Source organism: Cynoglossus semilaevis, chromosome 12 (genome assembly GCF_000523025.1).
Source record: "Cynoglossus semilaevis isolate Cse_v1.0 chromosome 12, Cse_v1.0, whole genome shotgun sequence".
Taxonomy (NCBI): Eukaryota; Metazoa; Chordata; class Actinopteri; order Pleuronectiformes; family Cynoglossidae; genus Cynoglossus; species Cynoglossus semilaevis.
Genome location: NC_024318.1, coordinates 9,348,526 through 9,360,842, shown reverse-complemented (window position 1 = coordinate 9,360,842; position 12,317 = coordinate 9,348,526). Strand labels below are relative to the sequence as shown.

The window sequence follows — 12,317 nt, the reverse complement described above, 5'->3', positions numbered from 1 at the left end:
GGCGTGGGGGGGGGGGGGGGGGGGGGGGGGGGGGGGGGGGGGGTGTTGAAGGGCTGCTTCTAGTATAGACTTGGTGGAAGGAGTGTTTGGGTGGTGGAGCTGGGAGCGTGGAGTGTATTAAAAGTCATGTAAATAAATGTCAATTGAAAAGACAGTGAAACAGTTGGGGAGAACGCAGCCGCCATTGTGGATCTGTGGTCTGTGTTAATGCTGTCGGCACTGTGGCTGATTGAGGAGGAGACGAGACGGAGCCCGGCTTGTGGGCAGCCACCCGGATCATATTAGTGCAAGAGTGTACCCAGAATCAATTTCAACATGCTTTCACTCTCTCAACTGCAGCTGCTTGACTGCTCCTCTGCCTCCAAATAATGTGAGCCAGGGCGAGCATGTGGTCAATCATGATCTACGCACCAATGTGAATATTTAATTGAATCATGCTCCATGATTAATTGCATTGATTAAGCTATATATTTAAATCAATTAATAGCCTTGTTCACGTTACACCCTTTTAAAAAAAAGAGACATATTTTAATCTGAGACTTAATAGTTGGAGCTGCGTAGTTTCTGCGTATTTCCAAAAACCCTGCAAAGGCTGGTGGTTCTTTTAGCCAAACAGCAGGGCTGTGGTGGCACCTCGGAGATGTACGCGGTTTATGGCTTTGGAGAGTGATTAATATTGATGAAGATGTGAAACTCTAGGTTATGAGCACATTTAGTGAGGTGGGTTATGAATTGTCAATGGTACTAGAGAGGCAACTTCTGTCAGTGCTGCTGATATGTGTTTCAGCTGCTCTATTTGCATGTGTGTGTTCGAGGGGCCCACTTTAAAAATGCATGATGGGGGAACCAGTGAAGTGCTCCTAGAGCTGACATTACATGAAGATACTCTTGTATTTTTGGGAGGAATTCATCATTAATCACCGCATCCTGCTGCTATTAGGGCTTTATTGGAACGCTGGGAAAATGTTGGTCAGATGCCACATATTAAATCCTGTGTCATGCATTTCACAGTGAAACACTCCCCGGTTGTGAATTTCCATCCTAATGTATATGTGCTCCTGTGTGACGTGCCTGTACGTAGGTGTGTGTGAGTATGCTTCTTGGCAAAGGCCATTTTTTTTCAGTGTCCTCCATCTGCGGCGACGTAGCCATTCTTTGTAGGAATGCACATTGTGATAAAGCAATTTCCTGTATGCAAATATTCTGTTTACAGTCATTGTGACTTGACAGATTGCTTGAATGTGAAGAAAGCAGTTCCACGATGAAAAATGGAAAAGGCAAGACTTCAATAAAGAATCTGATGTGCCTGTTCTCAGATGAAGACACTGGTGAAACAGGTGTAAAGAGGAAAATCCTGAGTGTTACTTGATCACAGGTAGTCACGTACTGTACAAACACACTCCTGTAGATAGTTACTACAGCCCTCACTAGAAAACCAAAGACCAAGTGTAGTGAAGTGTAGGCACATCTGGGTTGGTTCAGAAATTGAGCCTCATTTAAACTACAACTACTACTACTTCTGTTTTACAAAACTTTTTTGTTTGGAAAAAAAAGCGATCTCTACACGAGTTTACTGAAAATGACAAGGACAGAAGACAAAATGGACCGAAGCCTCTCTGTGATGCTTTTTAGTGTAAATGCAGGTTCTGCCAGGCTCTGGAAAATGTTGGTCAGATGCCACATATTGTATGTTTTATTTTTTGTAATGTGGCACATACTGTCTCTAGCAGTGCAGATGATGATATGTTCTCAAAGTGTTGGAGCACACCTGTGGAGATAATGCACAGCCACTGATTCACTACCATGGCTCTCTATTCAACACTGGGAACGTTTCTTTGTTTTTTGTACATGGTGTAATCAAACCAATCAAGACACAGTATCACTCTTTTTAAAGTACATCTCTGCTGTTCTGTTAATGTCTTCTACGTGGTGCAGTCTGGCAGGGCATTCTCACAGGAATACTAAAATAACAGTACAATCCAATAAGGGTTTGAATTTTCAATGAGAGACTGGTTAAACTGACAGGAGTAAAAGACAATGAGCCTGATCTGATCGTCAGTTCCACACTCACTGTTTGTGTCTCACTTAATTCATGGCACAGCAACATACACCTAAGATATAACCTGTTAGGGGCAAACTAATGTAAAGCTGCAGCAATAAATTATTTTTGTCATTTTTTTAATCCAAACAACTGTTTTTGAATGGCCAAAGAAGAAATAAAATGTGAAAAAGAGAGGTCAGAAAATGTCAAAGAAATCAAAATCTTGGAATCTGGAATCTTGTATTAAGCTTTAGTGACTGTTTCACAGAACAAAGATATCATACATTTAAAGACACATCTAAGAATTCCGTAAACAAACCCATAAACAGACTTGAACCCAGCACACAGACGCTCTATCTCATTCCTTCTCTCCTCTCACATCCAAGTCCTGGAGAGTATGTAGGGGCATTTATCCACTGACAGCACTTGTAAATGGCAAGAGTGATAACTGAAGAACAACAGTTCTAGATTCTCATCTCGGAGCACTAATATGATGAGACGGGTGCTGGGTGCATGAGGGCAGGCAATATAATTAAGGTCTCTCCCCAGAATGTAATCTTTCAGGGAAGAGCTTGGGCAGGGAGCAGGACAGATGACAGGAGCGCAGGGGAAACAAAACACTCTCCATCTGGGAGCAGCCAGATGAAAGCCGGAGAGCCAGTATTCCGTTGGGGAGGCGGGGAGGGAAAAATGAGGTAAATGGAGGTAATGCTAGGATGCTGAAGCCAGCCAGCCTCTTTTGAGCTATGGCTATTCAAGTCAATCCTCAATGGAGCCCCATCAGGGCTGGCGACGGCTACTGGCCCCCGAAAAAAGATGATGTCATGAAAGAGGGGAGGGAGTTGTGTGTGAGAGAGAAAGGCAGAAAAGAGAATGGGAGCTGAAGATAATGGGTGCCTGTTTATTTTGCATGCAGGGCCAAGTATCAGAAACCAAATGGATGCGTCGTTGCTATGCATCCATGAATTTCTTTTTCTTTAGTATTTGCAGAAGTGATGCTGAAGGTCATTATTATAGTCAATCAAATCTGACATTAATGTCTCATCAATATATCTGCGATTATGTAAAGTATCAGCTTACTGGTTCACTGACAAGGACTTTATTCCAATCCTATTAGAACCATCCATAGAGAGCCTGACACTTGTTTTAGCAAATGTCACCATAAATTGTCTCTGTTAATCTCCCAAATGGTTTCTATGGCTGCACTGAATTTTCTTCACACTTGAAGGTGTCACTACAGCCTGACAGGTCTTCATACTGTTGATATCTCCTGCTGCATATCTTTAATGCACACACGCACGCACAACCACACACTCACACAGTGTCACTGCTGTCTACACTTTCCCTATACAGATGGACACCTTACTTCTGACATTTAACAATTTATTACAGAGGTCAGAGAACAAAGGCTTTGGAGAAACGTCATGTTAATCAGTCATCAATCCCTTAGTCTTTCTAACTCTAGTGCTGTTAGAATAAAAAAATATATAAATCTCAACATTCTCCAAACATGAGAACAACATTTTTCTGTTTATTGCTTTTTTAACATTTTGTGTAAACAACAACAATTGACTGTGTATTAGAGCAATGATGAAGTGGACGGACGGTGGAATTGTTTCATTTACTGTCATTCTTCCCGTGCCTTAAAATACATTAAAGATTTAATTTTATTTATTTGAAGATTTAGGCATCACCATTCTCACTACAGACCCATCCCAGCAACAGCAGAGACAGTCAACCTATTTAGTACATACTACACAAGACGAATTTGGTAAAAAAAAACCCCAAAAACAAATACCTTGAAATATGGCAGCCATCTTCTTTTTGTAGATGTTAAAGTCAGTCTCCAAGAAGACGCAGAATATAACCAGTGTGATCTGTGGAGACAAAAGACAAAAGGCACAATCAATGCAGTAACTTGTAGCAAACAAGTTGGACAACAGGAAACACTAACGAGACACATGCTGACCCCATGAAGAATTCTGCATCAGCAGGTCAGTCTCTTACAATACGTTACATCAGAATAAACATGATTAAATGGATGCTATGGTGGGAGCAGAGCAAAACACCTCGGTATCATATAAAGAGCAATTACATGAAAGTGCAAATGTAAAGATGAGCAAGAAGTTCAGAGAAAATGGAAAAAAGAAAAATTAGTACTACCAAGGCTAAATAAGTGATACTGCTAAAGATTTTGTGTTTTTTGAATCAGGTACTGTATTTGTCACACCATGTGAAAAAAATCAACTGCTCTGTTCATTAGATGAATGCTAATTAATGCTAATGACAATTACTCTATTCTATTCAACCACAATATCAATAACAATTGCGCAGTTTTAGCCTGTCATGTAATCAGTGCATTTTACCAGCCCTGTTTTCAACATTATTTCTAATAATTATTGTTATATTATTAAATCCAATGTCACAAAAAGCATGGGCAGCATTTTGAATAAAACTTAATTATCTTACAATAATACTATTTTTCTGCCTAATCAGTTAGTAAATGACTATTGTGTGAAGCCAGGTTCAATCAGCCCATCCTGCTCTGGGATAATGGTACTTGACTATTGAACAGAAGTTTTCAACATATTACAGAGAGAAAGTAAAAAAATACCAAATTTCTAGACTGTTGGAAAAATAATTTTGACAAAAGTCAGCCAAAGTATCGCTACTGACCATGTGCATCTCTCCATGACCACAGTAAGTCCATGACTGAGCAGGAAAACACTGACCTTGTTGCCAACTTCACGCCAACTTCACTTCACCTTAATGCCATCATCATAAAACACAACACTCTGGATGTGGTAGAATAGGAGTGGATTTGCATCATGGAAATAAAAATATGCAGCAGCCACGGTACTTATATGGGGTTAGAGTAGGACATGACCATTCACTGTGGTCCATTAACTAAATGCTATCCACTGTGCTATAACATAGAGCTTAATAATACAGAGTAACAGTGACACACTGAGCTCCTGAAAGGTTGCAGAAAAAGTTGCTTCTAATACTTTCACTTCTCTTAAGTGGAGTCTTACTGTAAATGTGCAGAGATCAGCCACATAGATGCATTACCCAGCACTGCATTGACTGAATAATGGCAGTTTAACACTGCAGCCTTAATGGTGGCTCCGTTATCTGTCCCCTCCACCCACCTCCTCCCCCAAGCCCACCCCACTTTTCTTCATGCAGGAGAGTAATGATATAGGAGAATAAAAGGAGCTCAATAGGATTAGCCTCATTCTTGACCCTCCTGGAAACAAAGATCTGATTCAGAAAGACACCCTTCTGTGGCTCATACAACCACCTACTGTATATCTATTAATACTTTATGATCCAAGCTTTGGAGTAAATGTTAGGAGCTGCAACCGGGACAGTAACATTTTATTTTGCTGGATGTCTTGGGGCGGATTGTTCATAAAATTTACCCTTATTCTCTCAACTCTTTCAACCTTGACAGCAAATGAAAGGAAGTCTTCTATAAAGTCAGAAGCTTGCTGACAGACTCTGCAAAAACTGATAATATGCCAAGGCAGGGTGTGCCACTGGGTGCTGGGAGGCCAAAGGACAGCAGCTCCCCAGGAATTTCCATTACTCTTTTATGGATCTCCATTTTGAACCTGACAGCCCATTGTGAAACATGATTAATCATGAATTCCTGCTTTGTGCATGTGCATGTACACACACACAGATTCCACTCCTCCGCCTGCCATTCCTGGCTCGACAACAAAATGAGAAATATTACTGAGAGTTAAGTTACTACTTCTGCTCTGACAAAAACCAAACCGAACATCTTAGTATCCATGTCATGCAGACTCTTCTCCTGGGTTCCCTCCCTGCCAGTCTCTTTGTCACTGTTACAGCATCTCTACATTCTGCAGGTGGCATGGGGAAAATCCTTTTGTCTACAGATAAGAAACACAGTGTATGATCTCTGGCAGGTATCAGCCAGAGTGAGAATGTCTTATGAAACCAGAAACACCAGGGTGGAACATTGACATTCTGTTTGTATCCAAACAAACACTGTGGACCAGACTTTAAACCCATAAAATATACCACAAACAACAGAGTATATGATCTGAGACGCTTCTCTGAAGTAAACTCTGCCAGTGTGTACTTGAAACAGTTTGTTCTTTCAATGTCAACTTCAGACGCCGTCTCTCGAACACACACCTACAGTACAGTACTGATGTTGTGGAAGAATTCATGAATAAATGGAGAGTAATTCCCAACACTGTTTGAACCCACGTCACAGGCTTCACCATGTTTAATTATATATACTTTATGACAAAGCAAGTACTTACGTGATGACATGCAAAATTACTATTTTTGCACTGTTTTTTTTCACACTACAAATAAAATCAAAAAATTCCATTACACTATAAAAACACTTCACACAGTTTGTGACTGATTTAAAAGTAATTTGGCCGTGTGTCGACTGTAGAATAAGACTTTTCAAAGTATTTTTTATTTATTAATTTTTAAAAAAGGGCATTCAGTAAATTGAGACTGACGTGTGTGTGTGTGTGGGTGGGTGTGTGTGTGTGTTAAATGTGCACCCTGCAGCCGCCAAGGTTGAACAAGTTAATGGAAGACTAATTAGAAAGCTGGGATCACTGCATGGTAGCCTCCTTAGTCATTACTCATCCCTGATTGGAGGCCCATTGCCAAAGGGTGAGGACGTTATGATTGGGTTCCTTTGTTGCATATAGGAAGGGGTTGTTGTCCTGGCAGAAGTGTTTTGAACAGTAAACAGTAAGAACAAGAACCAGACCTGACCTGTCACTGCTTGATCTGTTTTTGGAAACTTCCCAACTTTTGTGAAGAGACGGGAGATCTGCAGACGCACAGGTTATTCAAGTTTATCAAAAAAGGAAAAAAGCCTGAATAAATATATGTTAAAATGACATTTAGACATTTTATTTTTCAGGTGTTGACAGTGAGCCTTTAAATAAGATGACTTAAAAGAACAAAAATATTTATGAGGAGAACGCCACTGGTTTTTCAGTCAGTGACTACAATAGCAAAAATTGAACATTGGTTTCAAAGCTAATACGCTAATAAGATAGGAAAATTATTACTGGATGGATTCTTTATTTTACTCCTTTGTGTTACGGATACATGTTCTAATGTGAGGCCAAAAGAAAAATATTTATTAAAAAATGACATTGGGACAACCTTAAATAAAATATAATATTGAATTAATTGTATAATTTTATTTAAATCCTTAATAGAACTCTATGCTCAGAGCCCAATCAATTAAAATCAAATGCTCCTCAGTCTTAATTAATTTCAGAACATATAAAGGGACTAATTAAATTGATAATGTCAGGGGTTCAACACACGCCTTCATCGTGCTAGAGATCGAGCGATGTGATGTGGGCGTAGCTAGCTGTGTCAGTGTGTAGTAGCTGCCACGGTGGTAATGAGGTGCAGGAAACAACACAAAAGTGTCATTTACCTACATGGAATCCTGCGTGTGAATTTTAATTTTTGTGTATCTTTTGCTTGTCATCCTAGTTCAACGCTCACCAGGTGCCGCAGACTCCTACTGGCTGACTAACAGATGAGCTGTCACGGCTGGCCACCCATGCCCATAATTACAAAGAGAACACTGCCAACAGAATCTGACGTGCAAGCACGACATGCCCACTTTTTTACACTCGCATTTCCTTCTTGATTCTGTCACAAACAATAATAGGAACAGGTTGCCCTAACATGTCTGCTCCAGCTGGAGCCCGAACCCATGGGAGATGTGTGTGCGTGTGTGCGTGCCCTGTGTTGTCTCGTTATCCAGCCACCAGTTAATGCAGAATCCTGGCGGGCTGCATCCAGATGGACGCGGCGTAGGAACAATAACAACAGTGGATGGAGGGATTCATTATTGCATTCATCCTCCATGTCAGTGTGAGAAGAAATGCTGGATAAAAGCTTTTCTTAGCAGATCACCGAGGAACAGCAGTGACTGGATGTGGACGTAATGTCTGTCATCATCTCAGATGTAGCACAAACAACACACACAGTGTGGTTATCCTGTGTCTGTATTTCATCATAGCACAGCAGTATATGACATATGAGCGCCGTGTGTGATCATACATTGATAGTGCACGTCACTGTTCCCGAACAATTGACTGATTCTGGTAAATTATTCCTGATCTGGAATATATCGCCGTGAAGCACATCCTTCTAGTGGCATCATCACAGCCATAATCAGCCTCAGTCTCTTTTGTTGTCAGCGGTGCTGCATGAGAGAGAGCGTTCACTTTGAGGCAGGTGGACCATATCCAGGCCTTATTACTGATGTAATTACACACACCTGCGGCCCCCTCACCACTGCTACGTGCTGCTTTCAGCCCGGAGAAAAAGATAAAAATCAGCAAAAACCTCAGCGTGGTCTGACTGTAATCTATAGTGGGGAAATGCAAGTGACTGAGGCAGACTTAAAAAAACAAATCTAGCTCCTCCAGCACAGCCACTCCATCCTCATTCTGCTCCTTAAAAGTGTCCTCGTCCCTGTCAACTCCCTTGTGTCCTCTCTCTTTTTCCAGAGGTGGAGATTATGTTGGTGCGCAGGGCTGACAGCAGCAGTCAGCCACAGCAGCGACTGCCAGGGTGAAGCTGTGAGCAGCTACTCCATTTGACTTTGATTGACCCTGTCTGACCGTAACGAGAGAGCTGTAGCTTCTTTGGAATTATCATTTCAAAGACGGGCCCAGAAAAGGTTATTCCTTTGAAAAAAACGCCTCCATCCATACATCAAAGACGCAGCTTGACTCTGGACTTTGAAAAAAGCCCGGTTACAACTAAAGGCAGGAGGAAAACGCTGAGCTAAAATTTGTTCGTTTCAAAGAAGTTTGACGTATCAGATCATCACTGTAGTATTTTCTGATGGGAGCAGTACAACAGTGAAATACAGTGAGCTGAAACACTGGAATGGATTCACTCTAATCTAAACCGCCACAAATTAAAACAAGTGATCATTTTCCGTTGAGCTGATTATTTGATTAAAGTAAACATAAAAAATAAAAATAGTCAGCTTGAAGGGCTTCAGTGAGAACGTGGGACATTTTGACAAAATTGTGTTGTTCTGTCTGTAAAATATATCTGAAAGATAATATAACAGCAATTTATATGGTAATTTAACAAAATCTACTTCAGGATTTTCTTATGCATTAAAGTTGGATACTGTTGGTTTAACTTTACTGTAACAATGCACTGTCGACATAAAACGTGCTTCTGAATCGGTCCTGCCAGCAGCAGATGAACTGCAAGATGCCAATCTTATTTTAGGAGAGACAAAGTTTTAACTTTAGAAGTCAGAGTTCAGCCAAGATTTTTATTTTTTCACTTTTGAACATTTGAACTTGAAATGATTCCATTCTGCCCAAATGGAAAAACTTGGATTTGAAAAAATATCCCACAACATATTCAGAGTGACGACAGCAGTAACTGACAACGGCTAAAAACAAGTAAATGTTTGGCAGTAAAACAGAAGTGAGAGAAGTTTTTCCTCCAAAAAACACAGAGAGTTCCAGAGGCCATTTCCACCAGTGTCTCCAGTGATTTAAGGTTTAAATGCTCCGGCGTATTTTTGGAATATGACCAATGGTTCAATAATCTACTACGAGTCTGTGCTGACAAATTTGTCAGTTAATATGGACAGTCAAATAATTATAAAGATTGAATACATGGAGTCGATGGGGGGAAGGGGGCAGGGTGTGAAGGAGAAGGATTGGGCCATTTTCTGATCATAAAGATGAGAAGCAGTGCAGCTGTGGACGAGGTCAGGGGGGAATGATGGAGGAAGGACTAATGTGAGTAGCTGTATCCATGATCCATGGCTGCATGGGTAATGATTTGACCTCTTGGCATCCCCCGGTCTATAACAACCTCTGCCGATGAGTCAAAAGCATGTGTGTGTGTGTGTCTGTGTGTGGCGGGGTAATGGGATAACTACAATATCTTCAATTTTGTTCCGAGACCATGTTTCTGTCTTTAATTAAACTACAGTGAACTACAGTTCACTGTAACCTACAGAGACTGTTTCACGGTCTTCTTGGCTGTTAGGGTTCTGGGAGAATAGAATAGAATGGTTAGAATAGACTTAAATAGAAAATAATCTAATGTAATTCAATAGAAAAGAGGGTAGAAAAGTGGTCAGTGCTCCTGCCTTACAATACAAAAGTTCACTAGATATGAAGCTGGACAAATTAGTGTCATTTCTGTATGGCTCCCTGCATCTCTAAAAATCTTCAGACCCATCGACATCTGTAAAACAAGGGTGTCAAACTCCCAGACTGGGGGCCACTTCTCGTCCGCATATCTCTTAGAGTTTGTGACTGGATGTCAACAATTTAAATAATACATCTTTTCAAATTGCTTCATTTAAAAATGAGAAAAAATGTACTTAGTAATATACAGTGTTATTATCAAAATAAACCTTTTGTAAAAGATCTGTATTTTTTATATTGAACATCAAACACTGATGTGGCCCTTTGTGGAAAGACAGTGGCCCTCAGTTCTTGTAGGTTTAAGACGATTGTTGCGAGGAGTTTGTGAGGAGTTTGTAATAATATTGTGAGGACACTAGGAGGTGAAAATAGAACATTTACACATTACAACAATCCTTTTTCTACTGAAACACTCAAAACCCTTAACAATAAAACAGTGCTTTGTGTGTTGCTTACATTAATGCATTCAAAACCCCAGTGATTATTTTTCAGATCAGCAGATCTGTGGATCAATGGTCTCACTTATTCACTCTCTGCTAATAAACACCACTAACTCTTAATAAACAATATTCGTCTTTACACTAATTAGGGCAAAACATAGAGCCTCCAGTAACCAATCGACATGAAACTACTGTGGTATTTTGGGATTCAGTATTTTGTCTTTGCAGAAGTCTATTTTTCCTGTTAAGCACCTTGGAAGGAACCTTCCAGAACCCAGATTCTACTTTCAAACACCATATTGACTGTTGGTGGAACCTTTTCTGCCCATCTGCTCTGCAGTGTCATACCATGGTTATCATGCTCGGTTGTCTAAATTGGTAATATAAATTTCTCTTTGTCAGTACCTGTCCAGTCTCATGGACAAGGGCTTCTCACTCAGTTAGTAAGGAATGCTGCAGGTCTGCATCCAGTTAAAGACTTCCTTTTAACTGAATCTGTTATGCCAAGCCCGTTCGGATGAAGTCATCACACAACGTGTGTGTTTTTGTCATATGGACACAGCGTTCATGCAGCACCTGCATATTCACTATGTTTTGTTTTTTTTTGTTTTTTTTTTGGAGATATTTCCATTCTCTTCTCCTGGGAGAAAACATGTAGTGATGCAGTGAGCCTTCTACAGAACAGTGTACAGTGTAATCTACAGTGCACACAGGCCTCTTCAGATCGCACTGCAGATTTAGGAGAATGTGGAGAACCAGAGTAGGATCTTTCCATTAGTTAGGGGTGTGTTCAAAAGATATTCTTATTAGATATAAATGATTTAGGTAAATGTATAGAGCAAATGCGTTAAGCATTGAAGTGTTGATATTTGTTAGGTTATTAAAAATATGTCTCTGCAGCCTACATCCCAACCTCTAATTTATTAATTTATTTTTCTTAATATTAGTGTTATTTATATTATTATCCATCCATCCATCCATTTTCGTCCGCTTATCTGTTACCAGGTTATTTATATTATTATTATTATCATTATTATTGTTGTTATTATATTATTATTATTATTATTGCTGTTATTTGCAATAAAGATGTTGTAATTATATATATATATATATATACAGTATATATATATTGTATTGTATTGTATTTAAGGGCTACATTCCCAGTAATGCAACCACTGACTGTCTCCTTAATGATAAAAAAAAAATAAATAAATAAAATGGTCTCAATATCCTTGTTCTGTATTGTAAATCTGGCCTATAGCTGTTAACCTCGTGTTGCCCCTGTGACAGTGGCTGTAGAATCTGCGGAGGGACAGCAGCAGTGACCTGCAGTTTACTGAACAAACATCAGACGGACGCACTGAAGCCGAGAGCAGTAAATCTGTGTCTACATCTGTGTCTTCATCCTGTTCTTCTATATTAGCTGTGATCTTAGACCTGCAGCCACGTCGGCTCCAGAGTGCATTAATGCAGGAGACTGAGAGAGTGTGTGGGCTGTAGTGTTCCTTTGAACAAAGAAATGCTAATAACTTTGACAGTTCTCTGAGGTTTTACCTACGTGTGGCGTTTCTTTTCCTGTGGAGCGTTAATGCCATGAGGTTAGGAGGA

At 40.1% G+C, this 12,317-nt stretch overlaps 1 protein-coding gene across 3 annotated transcripts in view; it reads right to left on the bottom strand.

Annotated features, from left to right (window-relative positions):
• The window catches only part of macrod2 (mono-ADP ribosylhydrolase 2), a 370,465-nt gene that overhangs the window by 36,865 nt on the left and 321,283 nt on the right, over window positions 1-12,317 (bottom strand). For all 3 annotated transcript variants that reach the window (XM_017037301.2, XM_025060625.1, XM_008321936.3), the window contains exon 9: window positions 3,840-3,918. In XM_017037301.2, the coding sequence (XP_016892790.1) occupies window positions 3,840-3,918 (79 nt within the window). The remainder of the gene's footprint in view (window positions 1-3,839; window positions 3,919-12,317) is intronic.